This window comes from Schistocerca cancellata, chromosome 8 (genome assembly GCF_023864275.1).
Source record: "Schistocerca cancellata isolate TAMUIC-IGC-003103 chromosome 8, iqSchCanc2.1, whole genome shotgun sequence".
Taxonomy (NCBI): Eukaryota; Metazoa; Arthropoda; class Insecta; order Orthoptera; family Acrididae; genus Schistocerca; species Schistocerca cancellata.
This window is the reverse complement of record NC_064633.1, coordinates 310,924,205-310,940,464: the sequence shown is the minus strand read 5'-3', so window position 1 is coordinate 310,940,464 and position 16,260 is coordinate 310,924,205. Positions and strand designations below refer to the sequence as shown.

The window sequence follows — 16,260 nt, the reverse complement described above, 5'->3', positions numbered from 1 at the left end:
ACGCTGCATTTCAAAGTCAAATTCATTCGATCACGGCATAACAGCCCGGAACATGAAGTTAATTGTGACATTTCCGGCCGTGAAAGTTTACATTTTACAGACAAAGGCATGTTATGTACCTACAAGCAGCAGATTGTAATTATGAATGAACTGTTTAAGTTTTAAGTTTTCTCCTTATATCACGCCACAAGTTTGCTGTAGCTTCTTCCGTTTTTAATCTTTTAAATTATAAGAATGAGTGGTGTCTGTTGTTTCGGACATGTCATAAAAACAACCAACACTGCGATGTCGATTTAGATGAAATGCGGATTAGAGTCAAAATATCCCGAAATAAAAACCATGGTATGACATCTAGCATGTGAAGACTTCTTACACCACCATTACAGCATCGATCCATAACCTGCTACTACACGTCGAGAAGCTACCGACAAAGGCCAGGTAACACGCTATCATCATGTTCCACTGCCTCCTCCCGTTGCTCGCATATATAAGGGGAGATCAAAAAGTTTTCGGTTCAGGATGCTGTGGAATGTATGCAACGTAGCGCGACTCCAATACGGGTATAAAGCATCGTTCTTCGGAAAAGCGAACTATGGCGACGTTATTATCAAATGCGTCGAAACAGGACCAATGCGCTGTTCTTTTTTTGGCTGACGTAGAATGAACATCCATCGGAAAATGAAGAACGTGACTGGTGCAATGGTGCGCCAAAATCCGTGCTGGTCGCGTTCGACACTACACTCTGGTCGATCTGGGAGGCCAGCCTCATCCATTAAGGACAAGTGGGAGATACTCGAGCCCCCGCTCTATAGTCCAGATCTCTCCCCATGTGGTTATCACGTCTCCAGTCCGTTAAAAAAGGCCTTGAAGGTTGACGATTCCTGTCGGACGAGGATGTGCAGTTACGGACTTCTGTATGCAGCAGGACACGGTGTTTTAGCAAACGGGTATCTTTAATCTGATGTGTCGGGGGACGATTGCCCGAATGCTGAAGGGGATTTTGCCAGATCAGCATGCCGATTCTGGACTGTACTGGCCTTCTAACGGAAACTTCTTTATCGCATCTGATACCTCTCCAACTTGTCCAGCACTATGGTAGCTTTCCGGATATCATTCGAAACCTTAACTAGATTGATGTGTTCATTCACGTGCGTAATTTATTCATCGTTACTGGTGCACTTTTCCTATGGTTCGAGTGTAGAGTTTTTGTCTGACTCACGAGTTAAGGAAAGATCGCGTGACCGTCTGATGGAAATGAGTTGATTGCATTAGGAAACAATGCAGGACCAGTGTGGATACAGTTCTGCACATGCACCTAACGAACAAAATGCGAGCGTACGGAATATCAGAGACTGGTTTCAAGATTTTCCAGAAAACAGAACAAAGCATGGCATTATCAACGGGCGATATCTCGAGACGTAAAAGTAACTTCGGGCGTGCTCGAATGGAGCGTTATTTGACCATTACCTCTCACAACATACGGGTTGTCCCAGGAGTAATGGTCAGTATTCAGCGATATGGCAGGGAAATCCATTCGAAGCAAAAAGTCTAGCAAACACGAGCTCTTCGCTATTGAACAAGTGCTCATGATTCTTAAGGTACGCAAGTCAGTGTTCATGTTCACTGAACATTTTTTTTTTTTTTGTCCATAACACCACCTTCCGAAATGTGGAAAGGAGAGAGCTTGCAATAGAAGAGGTTTGTTCCACAGTACCGAAGATAAGGAAGTGATTCTAGCTCTTAACGTACGCATTTTAGAGCCTATGTTTACTAGACTTTACTGCTTCGAATAATTCCTCCTGTTATATCCTGAATAGTGACCATTCCTCTAGTGACATCCTGTATATAAATGAGCTAGTAAAAAACATCGAAAGTTACATTAGGCTTTTCGCGGATGTTGCTATTGTTGAAGAGAAGAAGCTAGAAAACTGTAGCGAAATACCAGAGGACCGGCACAGGACCAACGTATAGTGGAGCGAAACAGAAAATAACAGAAACAAATGTAACGGCAGGAAGACCCATTATTGTATCAATAAACGATCACTGGAAGAAGTTATTTCCATAAAACAGCTAGGACTATGCGTACGGAGCGATCTGAAGTGGAACGAGCGCAAAAACTAATTGCAGGTAAGACAAATGCCAGACAGATTCCTCAGGGAAAATGTCAGAACCACAAAAGAGGTAGCTTTCAGAATCCTCGTTCGACCAACACTTGAAAATTGCTCTTCAGTCTGGGATCCGTTCAGGCAGGACTGATAAAGGAAAGTGAAGACCCAAAAAGAGTAGCATTTTTCGTTACAGGTTCATTTAGTACGCGCGAAAGCGTCAGGCAGATGCTGAGCAGACTCCAGAGAGAGATAATGCAAGAGAGGTACTCTGCATGACGGTGGGATTTAGTGTTAGAAGTTCCACGAATATACCATCCTAGAAGAGTCATTCAATATATTACATCATCCTATGCGTATCTCGCGAAAAGACCATAAGCGTAAAATTGGAGATCACAGAGTCCACACAGAGGCTTACCAGCAGTCGCTCTTCCCACGAACCATTCACTACTGGAAGAAGAAAACAGGGATGTGACAGTACACAAAGTCCCCTCCACCACACACTGTGGTTGCCTTGCGGAGTGTAGATGCTGATATAGATGTGTATAGTTGAAGACTATACTGAATGGAGAAGTCTAGAGGAGGCCTTTATCGCTGGGTATCAAATATACAACATTATGATGACTTGTCCAAATTAGCTAGCGACATCCGTATTCGTGAGGCCCTTGCACGGAGGCGAGATTACTTGTTTCGATCGATTCTCTTGTTTTCTCTAATGAATTCGTAAATGATTAATCCTGACGGCCATTTCGATTTGCTTATTCAAACACCCCAATTCACACTTCATTGACAAGAAACTTACAAGCTGCCCGTATCGCTGGCGGTAACTGTAAATATTGCTCTGAAAAAGGCTGTCAGGATAGCGGGAAAGTCAAAATTTCTGGGACGAGCGAGCTGTTACCTTATTCCATTTCACATACGTTTCTCCTTTATCACGAATTTCCCACACGTCGGAAACTTCTTACCCAAAAGTTTTTAAACCTCTTTAGAACTATTGTTAGTCTGAAAGCATTCCATGTTCTTACATAAGGCATACAGCCGTGATTTGTAATTTGAACCTCACATCACCTTCCCTCTTGCAGTCGGTTCAGAATCCCACAACTCAGATACCAGTGCATGGTTTTTTTTAGTTAGAAATAAATAAAGTGATGTCTTCTACATCTTGTTTCCATTCGTTTTCGCAGTATCCAGCAAGACGGCAGGAAGGGACAATCAGAATAGGAGAAACAATTCAGCTGCTGTTGAATGACAGGTGGTATCGACCTCTTTGGTGTGCGGAGTCGCCCCCCCCCCCCCCCCGACCCATCCTCCGACGAATGCTATTCAGTCCCCTTTCTCGTTATCTCTGCAATTCCTTATTGTTTGAGGTCTCTTTCTTGTTCCTGACACGAGTTTATTTTTTGCTTTTTCAGTCTTCCACTGTTTCCAGCTGTCTCTATCATACTTCCCTTATTAAAACAGTAATTTGTGCTTTAGTTATTTTAGGGGACCTCCTTTAACTTTTGGGTGTATCGCCAAAATTCGTTGCCAGCCTTATCTGTATTACCTTGCATCGCCAGCAGGCCCATACACGCATGTTCTTTTTCTACTCGACAAAAAGACTTGTGCTTAATTTCCCTTTAGCGTTCAGAGCGAAAAAAGGCATTCCAGATCCTCAAACGATAATCTCAAGCGATACATTTTTATCCTGTCAAATTATCTTTTAGTTATTAAATTATGCTTTATCAAATAGATAATAAAAATAATGTATCGCGGTTTTGACAATATTGTTGATTGATGGAAGTCTAACATGTAGATAACGTACTTAATCCAAATAAGACACAAAAAATTTAGTGAAACAACCGCAGTATGTGCAGATAGTCTTCTGTAAGTATATATAGAAAGAAACATTCGTTAACGTTAGCAACCTGTTTCGTCCACAACACAAATTAACGAAATAAACCCACAGTATAATGCTACTCGTAAAACAACTGAGTTTAGCATTGCAAGTATTGCTAATATTTGCAGCTATTTTTCTCAGTTGCTAACTTCAATGGTGTTTCACAGTAGAGACAAGAAAAATTCCTTGTTTTGCAACGGCACTTATATGTGTGTCCCCCACGTTTCCCCTATTCATGCTAGGCCTCTTTGGTTCTCCCAGGCTGTGCCTAAGTCATGTTTTACCAAATCCTTTCTTCCAGAAGTGTTTATCCTGCAAGTTTCACATGGAAGTTTTTGCAAAGTTTGGAAGGTAGGAGATGAGGTACTGGTGGAAGTACAGCTGTGAGGACGGGTCCTGAGTCGCACTTGTGTAGCTCTGTTGATAATGCATTACCCGCGAAAGACAAAGGCACCGTGTTCGAGTCTCTGTCTGGCACACAGTTTTAATTTACCAGGAAATTTCACCACTATTTGTAATTGCCGATGGAGGCAGATAGACTATCAGTAAAAGAATTTTAAGAAATTCTCGCGCCCCCAATACGTTTTATTGCTACCTTTATTCTGTACCGGCGGCCTGTGGATGTCGATATGAAACTCTTGTAGAATTTCATACTTGTTACTGCCTACTTTTTCCGCTTCTTCAATAATTGAATTGACTTAAGTGTGGCACTGAATGATTTTTAACTGAATTTCGTTATGAATCTTCACGCATTTGCACACTTTAATGGTAGGTCAGCAACGGTAATCCAGTATGACTCGTCTGAACGTTGACACAGACCATTTCGCAGCCGAATCCGCATAATATTTTGCTAATTCGTAACGATCTGGGGTACTCTTGTCTTACTAAAACAGTTATGTTATCTCGATAAACTGAAATTCATTTTTATTAGTACAGTTCATACTAATTAGCGTTTCTTCTTTCATTTATATCTTATATTTAGGTGTTGTGGTTAACACACTAATCAGCATTAATATAGTGTTACACATGATTGAGAACAGTCTGACAAATTTCGGATAGTTTTTCAATTTCACACCTGTGCATAGTATGTTGGTAGCACTTCGTCGCCTTGAATGTTATGCTGTGTAGCAGACTTTAAAGCTGTGCGGATCAGCATAACGAAAAGGCGAGGGGTCACGCTCGTTTTGTCCACAACTGTACCTGCCTGTATAGAAGGTAGTGATGAGTATTTTATTGTCATCAAAGAAGCACTAATTGCAGAATGAGGTCGTCAGGAGAACTCAATGATCTCGTACGCCAACTAGTCACTGGGTGTCACCTGTGTAACAGATCCATCAGGGACATTTGACTCTTCTAAGCTGTCCAACTTGACTTTTGGTGATGTGACTGTGAAGTGGACACCATGATGAACAACCAGAGCTAAACCAGGACCACGCAGGGCTCATGTAATGATCGACATACCCTCGTAATTTTAATTATCACAGGCTGTTTCTTGGCAGAAGACATATCTGTTAGATTGTGTTACATTTAGTATTGGTGCCAATGCGTGCTCCCAAGCCACATGACTCCTCTCGCCTATTTTTCGCCACGCTGCAGCATTTCTCTTTGGTGTATCAGCTGCGTGGGGTTTACACTTTCTCTGTTAGCACTGCTAATTGTATAACTCTGAATCACGCTCACAGTACTGAAGTTTTCCTCGGTGATGGTCTGCCTCTTAATTGAGGCAACTGGCAAGTATACAGGACATTCAAAAACATGTTCAGCGCAGCCCACCTCCTCCCCACATTCACTAGCCGGAGTTCGTCGTTTCCCTGTGTTACGAAATTGCATCGGATACGCACCGTGTCCTGACAAAAAGTGCACTATCCCACTGTATGTCTCAGGATGTTTAATTTTTATTCTTTCTTTTACACACGAGAAAATCTTAAAAAACCTACGAGCTGTTGTTCTACATCTGCGTAGATACTCCGCAAGCCATCCTACGACCTACAGCGAGGGAAAAATGACCATCTATATGCCTCCGTATGAGCACTAATTTCTCGTATCTCATCTTCGTGGTCCTTGCGCGCAGCGTATGTTGGACGCAGTACAATCCTTCCACATTCATCTTCAAATTCCAGTTCTCTAAATTTTCTCAACAGTCTTCTTCGAAAACAACGTCCCCTTCACTGCAAGGATTCCTATTTGAGTTCCCGAAGAATCTCCGTAACACTTGGGTGTTGTTCGAGCCTACTGGTAACAAGTCTAGCAGCCCGCCTGCGAATTGCTTCGATGTCTTTCTTTACTCCGACCTGGTACAGATCCCAAACACTCAAGCAGTATTCAAGAGTAGGTCGCACCAGCGCCCTATATGTGGTCAGCTTTGCAGATGAACGACACTTGCCTAAAATTTTCCCAGTGTACGGGAAGCCTACACCATTCGCCTTCCCTGCAACAATCCACACAAGCTCATTCCATTTCATATCGCTTAGCAACGTCGCGCCCAGATATGTAAACGACGTGACTGTGTCAAGGGGGACACTACTAATGCTGTATCCGAATATTTCTGGTGTGTTTTTCCTACTCATCTGCATTAAATTACATTTTCCTACATTTATAGCCAGCTGCCATTCATCACAATAACTAGAAATCGCGTCTAAGTCGTCTTCTATCGTCCTACAGACCCTCATCTTGAACACTTTTCTCTACACCCCTGCGATTGGTGCCCACCCTTTCTGCCAACTCATGTATGTATACATGGAATAATAGCAGTCCTATCACCCTTCTCTGGGGAAATCCTGACTATACCCTTGACACTGATGAATACTTGCTGTCGCCCTGTTCAAGTCTTTCAAGTCTCCCTTTCATTCTGCCAAATGTTAAGGATTAAGTTTGTAATTACTTTAATGTTTTCACATGCCCTTCCCATAGTATTATCGACTGTAATCATCTTATGACTAAGTCAGCCGGACACAACCCCATAATTACACCTAACCCTTATGTGAGTCTAGTACCAAATGATATCAACGAGATGGTCCTTTGCACTCTTCGAAGGGCTCCATCTATCGACTGCAGATGCTCCATAGACTGCACACGAACTTCGGTGAATGTTCCCAACACTTTCTTTATCCGCAGCAAGAAATTAAGTGACGACACGCTGTTTTGTAACGCACATCGCTTACACATGCCTTTTTGGAACACTGCTGGAGCTACGCTATCTGTGGGGAGAAACAGGAAATTTGTGCGCGCATTTCGCATACATAAGGTTTCGCCTTTGTACCATTGTTGTTGGCTGCGGGAAAAGTGTGGTGCATTACTTACTCGAAAACTGTGATACTTTTTCTGCTGAGTATGGATTCAGGCGCTTAGCACTCCCGGATCCCCGCAGCACAGCCATTACACACACAGCGTTGGGGGTCCGATATGCTCACAGTCGTTATTCCTAATTAGAGAGCGTATTTATCCAAACCGGGATGAAAAGAGTCCCTTAAAAAATGGTTCAAATGGCTCTGAGCACTATGGGACTCAACTGCTGTGGTCATAAGTCCCCTAGAACTTAGAACTACTTAAACCTAACTAACCTAAGGACATCACACACATCCATGCCCGAGGCAGGATTCGAACCAGCGACCGTAGCGGTCACGCGGTTCCAGACTGAAGCGCCTTTAATCGCACGGCCACACCGGCCGGCAAAAGAGTCCCTTACCTGACCGTAAATCCGCCCCCGTCTAGGATATCCCTACCACCCTCCTCTTGTCAAGGCTCTCGTCCCCTCCATTCCTCTCCACCCACTTCCTAAATCTTGGACCAGAACCGCACCTCTTTTCACTCTTCGCAAATCCCAAACATCCATGCACATTAACCACCCTCTACACGCTATTCTCGAATGCTACGTTGTCATGATACCCTTACCCGTTCTATGAATCTATTTTAATCACTCAACACGTCGGCCTATTACGTTCTACGTTACGCAACTGTCTATCTTTATAGGTTCGTGACCAACACTCATTTCCCATTCAGCTATGTCTATATTTTAACTAATCAACAAATCAGCCTTTTATGGTTTAACTTATGAAACTGGTGAGCTGTCTTTCTATCGAGCATAACAATCTTTCCTGTCAACCACCACGTCCAGTTTTTACAGTATGTTTCTTAGAATTTTACTCGCATGTGGCCGAATCCAGTTTTTACAATATGTTTCTTAGAGGCCGGCCGGAGTGGCCGTGCGTTTCTAGGCGCTGCAGTCTGGAACCGCGCGACTGCTACGGTCGCAGGTTCGAATCCTGCCTCGGGCATGGATGTGTGTGATGTCCTTAGGTTAGTTAGGTTTAATTAGTTCTAAGTTCTAGGCGATTGATGACCTCAGAAGTTAAGTCGCATAGTGCTCAGAGCCATTTTAACCATTTTGTTTCTTAGACTTTTACTCTCCTGTGGGCGAAGTGTGGCAAACTATATCTGCTGACAGCGACTCCCCACGCCCATCCGTCCAACATGGCCATATGGAGCGAGGGGAAGGAAAGAATAATAATTTATTTATTTGCTACTAAAAAAACTAAAAAACTTCTCCCGAACAGGCCATGAAGGCCCAACGATACCGACCGACCGCCGTGTCATGATCAGCCCACAGGCGTCACTGGATGCGGATATGGAGGGGCATGTGGTCAGCACACCACTCTCCCGGCCGTATGTCAGTTTCCGAGACCGGAGCCGCTACTTCTCAAACAAGTAGCTTCTCAGTTTGCCTCACAAGGGCTGAGTACACCCCGCTTGCCAACAGCGCTCGGCAGACCGGATGGTCACCCATCCAAGTGCTAGCCCAGCCCGACAGCGCTTAACTTCGGTGATCTGACAGGAACCGGTGTTACCACGGAGGCAAGGCCGTTGGATTATTTATTTGCTGCCATTTACAAATGACCTGCCAACTTGTTACTAAGAAAGGTCGTGCTTTCACTATATGAAATTGTAAAGATGGTACTTATTTGTTATTTCTTATTTTTAAAAAGGATTAATAATAATGCAGCTTTAAATACTTATAAACTTAAAAGTAATAAAAAAGTCTTAAAATTAGACATTTATGAATGGAAGATAGGAATTTATGAAGACAGAGAAGAAGCTTACGACCTGTTATAACTTTCAGACATGCTATAAATTTGGGAAAACATTTCTAAAATAAACAATATTCTTACATTTAAGATGGATAGATACAAGATGCTAAACATTTATGAAATTAACAAAATTTTGGAAAATCGAATTATAAACCATAACCATATTTTTAGGATAATAAAAACAGAAGATAGGAAAACGACAGTGGAAGAATGTTCCTTCACCAATTGTATATGATGGTGAGTGGCTTGGTATAGTCCATCAAGCCACCGACCGCCAATCGCAGCTCTTCATCTAAATCGAACGGGTTTTTTTCCGTGTTGTGTTGCTTATTTAAGGTATTTATTTATTTTCTTTTACGGTCATGTCGGAATCAGTGCAACCACCTGCTTCTATGTCGGAATCAGTGCTGTTTTTCAACCTATGGATTCCTTCCTGTCTTTGCATATAGGCTCGTTGTCTGGCTCGAACCTACTCTCTATATGTCGCTGTGGATATATCGTCAGTGAGTGTGTTTAACATGGTCTATTGGTCTTCGACTCTGAGCATTGCGTGTATGGCGTCTTCAGTATTGTTGAGGATTAAGTGTATTGTGTGTCTGATGTTGGTATAACGTCCGCAGAAAAAGACGATGTGTTCCGGAGGGCCTTCTTCACCAAGTGTGCAAGTTGGTGTCTGCCTCAGACTCACGCGGTTTAAGAGCGTGGGAAAAGGGCCGTGTCCTGTTAGTAAGCGGACCATACCGCGGCTGGGATCGATACGTTTGAGTTTTAGTCCCTCCCTTACATCTGGAAAGAACTGGTGTAGCGTGCGGCCCTAATCACTTTTTTTTCAGTATATCCATTATGGATGACGAACTGCGACTGTAATTTAATATGGCGTTTATCTGGTAATAAATAAGCAACTAGTCGCTTCTTTACGATTTATCCAACAATTAACATACTTTCAGGCCAATGCAGGCTCATCATCAGATGGAAGTGTTACAAGAACATTATGTTGCGGACCAAATGTAGCTAGATGCAGTGCTGGTGATGCTTCAGATGGTTCAAATGGCTCTGAGCACTATGGGACTTAACTGCTGTGGTCATCAGTCCCCTAGAACTTAGAACTACTTAAACCTAACTATCCTAAGGACATACACACATCCATGACCGAGGCAGGATTCGAACCTGCGACCGCAGCGGTCGCGCGGTTCCCGACTGTAGCGCCTAGAACCGCTCGGCCACTCCGGCCGGCAGTGCTGGTGATGCTGCCGGAAATTTAGTAATCGGTGACGGAGCATTTACGAACCCGAAAGTAAATGTTTCGTCACCGATTACTAAATTTCCATCATTTCCGCCATCAGCACCAATACTGCATCTAGCTACACTTGGTGCACAACATAATGTTCTTGTAACACCTCCATATGACGATGAGCCTGTAGTGGCCGGAAAACATGTTCTTGGTTGAATAAATCGTAAAAAAGCGACTGGTTGCACATTTATTACCAGATAAACGCCCTATCGCTTGTGCCCCACACACCTTGTCAGGTATGCATCCTTCAATGTTTTAGTTGCCGTTTATGTCGATTGGTACTTGTAAGGGATATTAGTATCCGACGCCCACGTCCATAGCAGACAGGAATCGATTGTCGAGCGCTGCAGGAGGCAGTGAGATGAGTGTCGAGTGAAAGGAGTACTGGGAAGTCGGGCAACAATGGTAATCGAGCTGAGTACAGTGTCAATGGCGGATGTGCCGAGTGAGTAGTAAATGCTAAATTCACCGGAGTGTGACAACTGAGCGCGTCCCCCTGATCGTCGTGGTGTTGACCCTCGTCGATACCGATTCGCGAGTGATATAAAACCAAAAGTGACAAGTGCCGAATTACGTGTTTCGCGTCAACCGCGTCGGCCAGCAACAACTATGGAGTGCAGTGAGGATTGTGGTGAATGTTAACCATCGTCGTTGCGTGTGACGAAGTACTTCAAATCAGCAACCAATAACAGATATAACCCTAAGAAAACGTGTAAGGCGAAGGTAGCAACTGCCTCAGAATTTGTGTGTTAGTAGAAAATACATATCAATTTGTATATCGCAACCTTTACGGTCTTTAATAATAGGCAAACTTTCAATCTTTAACTATTCCGTCTCAGAACAGCCGCACTCGGTTGAAATACCCCCGAAACCATAACAGAAAAACCCATGGCCTTTCATCCATTAAGCACACCGTCATATATTCAAAATAATTAACTGTTTGGTGGTTTCGGTATATCACATAAAACCCAATAAAGGGCATAACGGGAGTGTTTCATACTCCAGTGATCTTTCGAATCTGGTCGTGCCTTTGCACCTTATGCCAGTACACAGCAGCTCTATGTTGTTGTTGTTGTTGTGGTCTTCAGTCCTGAGACTGGTTTGATGCAGCTCTCCATGCTACGCTATCCTGTGCAAGCCTCTTCATCTCCCAGTACTTACTACAGCCTACATCCTTTTGAATCTGCTTAGTGTATTCATCTCTTGGTCTCCCTCTTCGATTTTTACCCTCCACGCTGCCCTCCAATACTAAATTGGTGATCCCTCGATGTCTCAGAACATGTCCTACCAACCGATCCCTTCTTCTAGTTAAGTTGTGCCACAAGGTCCTCTACTCCCCAATTCTATTCAATACTTCCTCATTAGTTATGTGATCTACCCATCTAATCTTCAGCATTCTTCTGTAGCACCACATTCCGAAAGCTTCTATTCTCTTCTTGTCTAAGCTGTTTATCGTCCACGTTTCACTTCCATACATGGCTACACTCCATACAAATACTTGCCGGGCGGAGTGGCCGTGCGGTTATAGGCGCTACAGTCTGCAAACGCGTGACCGCTACGGTCGCAGGTTCGAATCCTGCCTCGGGCATGGATGTGTGTGATGTCCTTAGGTTAGTTAGGTTTAAGTTGTTCTAAGTTCTAGGGGACTGATGACCACAGTAGTTAAGTTCCATAGTGCTCAGAGCCATTTGAACCATACAAATGCTTTCAGAAACGACTTCCTGACAGTTAAATCTATACTAGATGTTAACAAATTTTTCCCTCTTTAGAAACGTTTTCCTTGCCATTGCCAGTTTACATTTTATATCCCCTCTAATTCGACCATCATCAGTTATTTTGCTCCCCAAATAGCAAAACTCCTTTACTACTTTAAGGGCCTCATTTCCTAATCTAATTCCCTCAGCATCACCCGACTTAATTCGACTACATTCCATTATCCTCGTTTTGCTTTTGTTGATGTTCATCTTATATCCTCCTTTCAAGACACTGTCCATTCCGTTCAACTGCTCTTCCAAATCCTTTGCTGTCTCTGACAGAATTGCAATGTCATCGGCGAACCTCAAAGTTTTTATTTCTTCTCCATGGATTTTAATACCTACTCCGAACTTTTCTTTTGTTTCCTTTATTGCTTGCTCAATATACAGATTGAATAATGTCAGGGACAGGCTACAACCCTGTCTCACTCCCTTCCCAACCACTGCTTTCCTTACATGTCCCTCAACTCTTATAACTGCCGTCTGGTTTCTGTACAAATTGTAAATAGCCTTTCGCTCCCTGTATTTTATCCATGCCACTTTTAGAATTTGAAAGAGAGTATTCCAATCAACATTGTCAAAAGCTTTCTCTAAGTCTACAAATGCTAGAAACGTAGGTTTGCCTTTCCTTAATCAGTTCTGTATTTCATCGTAATGTCTATTGGGTAGATTCCGAGCTCCACACAGAGTGATTCCACTGAGGTGGTGCCGAAAGCTCCCGACAGTCTACGTAAGCCGCTCCTCTGTGCTCGTCTGAACGAGGGTTCGGTTCGCTTACAGGCTCAACCTGTGAGTACATGTACTAGCGGCGAAGCTAAGTACCGACAACAACAAAGAAAAAAGACGAGCACAGACGTACCTGCCCTCCGGCGCCGACGTCCGGATCGCTGGCGCCGACGACGGCGACGACACTTCCGACGGGCAGGTCCTCGCGCGCCTTCACCGTGTACGAGGGCAGCGCGAAGGCGGGCGCGTTGTCGTTGACGTCGTCGATGAGGATGCGCACGATGGCGTCCGAGGACAGGGGCGGCACGTCGCCGCTGCCGCCCCCGCCGCCGCCGTCGGTGGCGCGCACCTTCAGCTCGTACACGTCCTGCCGCTCGCGGTCGAGCGCTGCCGCCACGGTCAGCACGCCGGTGCGCGCGTCCACCGCGAAGTCGTCGGTGTCGGTGACCAGCGAGTACGAGACGCGCGCGTTCTCTCCCTGGTCCGCGTCGGTCGCGTTCACGCGGAAGATGGCCGTGCCGTTGAGCGCGTTCTCCGTCACTCGGAAGCTGGCCACCGCCTTCTCGAACCTGGGCGCGTTGTCGTTGACGTCGAGCACCGTGACGGGCAGAAAGCGCGACGCCGCCTTCTGCGGCCGGCCCAGGTCGTACACGCTGATGTTCAGCAGGTACTCGGCCTCGCGCTCGCGGTCCAGGTGGCCCACCACCTTCAGCTCGCCCGTCTCTGGGTCGATGAGGAACACGGAGTCGTAGTCGCCGTCCGAGATGCCGTACACCAACTTCCCGTTGTAGCCGAGGTCGCGGTCCCTGGCCCGGAGCTTCACCAGCGTCGTGCCCAGCGCCACCGACTCGTTCACCTTGATCCCAGTCGGGAAGTCCAAGAACTCGGGCGCGTGCACGTTCTCGCCGTACCGGCTGGGCATCATGGCGAAGTCCTCCCGGTGCAGGTCGTAGGGCGCGTTGTTGCGCTCGCCCGCGGCCAGGATCTCCGTCAGGCGGTGCGTCACGCCGGTGTCGCGGCACTCGAACGCTCCGGTCTCGTCGGTGAGGATCCTGCCCGGCGAACCCAGACTCCTCTTGGCGTTGACCAGGTTGATCAGCACGTGGACGATGTCCGAGAAGTGGGTGCCGTCCGTCGCGGTGATGTTCACCTCCCGCTCGGACACTTTGACATCCGTGAGGTCGCATGTGACGCTCAGCACTCCAGAGGTCGCGTCCAGACCGAAGCAGCTGTCCGCGTTGCCGCCGACCAGACGGTAGCTAATGATACTTCCTGCGTCAAAGTCTATAGCCGAGAGCGTTATGATCTCCGTGCCGATCGGAACGTAGCGCGGCACGTGGCCCGAGCAGTCAACCTTCTCGAACTGTGGTCTGTTGTCATTGATATCTCTCACGTTAATCTTCAACTGCATTTCTGTCTGTCGGCGGTACGGAAGACCCCAGTCGGAAGCACGTATCCTGAGAATATACTGCCTCCTCATAGACTCGTAATCCAGCACCATAGTCGTCTTCACGACTCCCGAGAAGTGATCTATCTCGAAAGGCACTGGTTTCAGGTTGGCGATGCTGTAGGAAATGTAGGCGTTTTCGCCGGAGTCGCGGTCCTTGGCAGACACTTTGGTGACGGTAGTTCCCGCCGGCTCGTTCTCGTCCACCCACACTGTCGCTTCCGGCGTTTCGAACAGTGGATCGTTGTCGTTGGTGTCCGCCACCGTCACTTTCACTTTGGCGGAAGACTGTTTTCTGGTGCCCGCGTTCCCTTGGTCTATCGCCGACACCGTCAGCGTGTACATGGCCTTTTCCTCCGCATCGAGTTGCACCGCCGTGTAGAGCATGCCAGTGTCGGGGTTGATGCGAAACTCTCCGCCTTCATTTCCCCCTACTATCTCCAAGAAAACTTGTGCGTTTTTGCCTTCGTCGGCATCGGTAACCTTCAGGCGGATGACTGGCGTGTTGACCGGCGCCGTTTCCGGCACTTCGACTTCGTAGATCTCGCGATCGAATACGGGAGCATTGTCGTTGAGATCGGTCAGGTGGACAGGCACGGATTTGTACGTCTCCTTCGGCGGAATGCCCATATCCGTCGCCTTCAGCGTGAGGTTGTAGCCCTGAGGCGCCGTCTCACGGTCGAGGAGGTGAACTACGACGATATTGTACTCTCCAGGCTTCCCAGCAGGTTTTATGCGAAAGTGGCCGTCCGGATCGCCGTCGACGATATCGAGGCTCTTGATCTCACCGTGCATGCCCTTGTCACGGTCTGTGACGCGCACTATGGCGTATATGTCGGCGTTGGAATGTTCCGCGATGTCGGGCAGGTGCCGCACGTAGATTTCGGGAGCGAACAGGTTCACCTGCTGGACTCTGACCTTGAGGGTAGCCGTGCTGGCCTTCGCCTGGGGACCGTGCTTGAGGATGGAACTGCGATCCTGCGCTTTCACCGTAAGCTCGTGCACGGACTTGGCCGTGTACCTCAGTGGCCGCGTCAGCGACACCACGCCGGTCATCGGGTGCACCGAGAACTGGTCCGTGGCGTCCAGGAAGCTGTAGTAGATTTCGCCGTTCCTGCCGAGATCGGCGTCCTCGGCGGACACTTGGGCGATGCTGCGGTGCAAGGGCGTGTCTTCCGGGACGGTCACCTCGTACTCGGTGGGGTAGAAGAGCGGGTTGAGGTCGTTGGTGTCGAGTACGGTGACGGCGACGCGCGTGTCGGCGATGAGGGGCGTGGCGCTCGAGTTGCCCCGCCAGGACTTGGTTGCGCGCACGTCCAGCACGTAGCGGTCCTTGCGCTCGCGGTTGAGCACGTCCAGCTTGTCGGTGCGCGTGCGCAGCAGCAGGAAGCAGAAGTCGCCGACCAGCTTCTCCTCCGCCTTGAAGAACTTGTCGCGGTCGCCGGCGACGATCTTGAACCGGATGACGGCGTCCGCCTCGCGAGGGTCGTCGGGCGCCGTGACGACGCCCATGCGCTCCTCGGGCGTGGCGTACGTCTTGGGCGGCGAGTTCTCGGGGATGCTGGCATTGTAGGCGGGCCTGGTGAAGCGGAAGGCGCCGGGCGGAGGCGGCGGGGGAGGCGAGGGGCGCGGTGCGTCGGGGCCGGCAGAGGGGCTGGAGGCGGGGGCGGGCGCCGGGCCGCCCGCGGGGGCGGCGGACACCAGCAGCAGCAGCAGCAGCTGCAGGCGGCGGGCGCGCGGGCTCGCTGCCGCGTCCATCGCGGGGCTCGCCGCTTCAGCTCATCGCGACCTGCCGACACACAGAAATAAACACCGTCAGCGTTTCATTACGGTAGCAATACTGTTTCACCCTGCAGCAGGGGGAAAATTGCAGTACAAGTCTTCTCACCCAGTGATGTCAAATATAAACAGCATAGTGCTTTGGATGTGTGAAAATCGTGACGGTCAGTTATTGTTATGTTGGCAGCTTCGTCC

At 47.3% G+C, this 16,260-nt stretch overlaps 1 protein-coding gene and 1 pseudogene across 1 annotated transcript in view; both read right to left on the bottom strand.

Annotated features, from left to right (window-relative positions):
- Positions 1–15,919, bottom strand: part of LOC126095266 (fat-like cadherin-related tumor suppressor homolog) — an 892,347-nt gene extending 876,428 nt beyond the window's left edge. The window contains exon 1 of the mRNA XM_049910026.1: positions 12,973–15,919. Within this exon, the coding sequence (XP_049765983.1) occupies positions 12,973–15,798 (2,826 nt within the window). The 5' untranslated portion in view covers positions 15,799–15,919. The remainder of the gene's footprint in view (positions 1–12,972) is intronic.
- Positions 8,732–8,849, bottom strand: LOC126095985 (5S ribosomal RNA; annotated as a pseudogene).
- Positions 15,920–16,260: the final 341 nt, after the last annotated feature.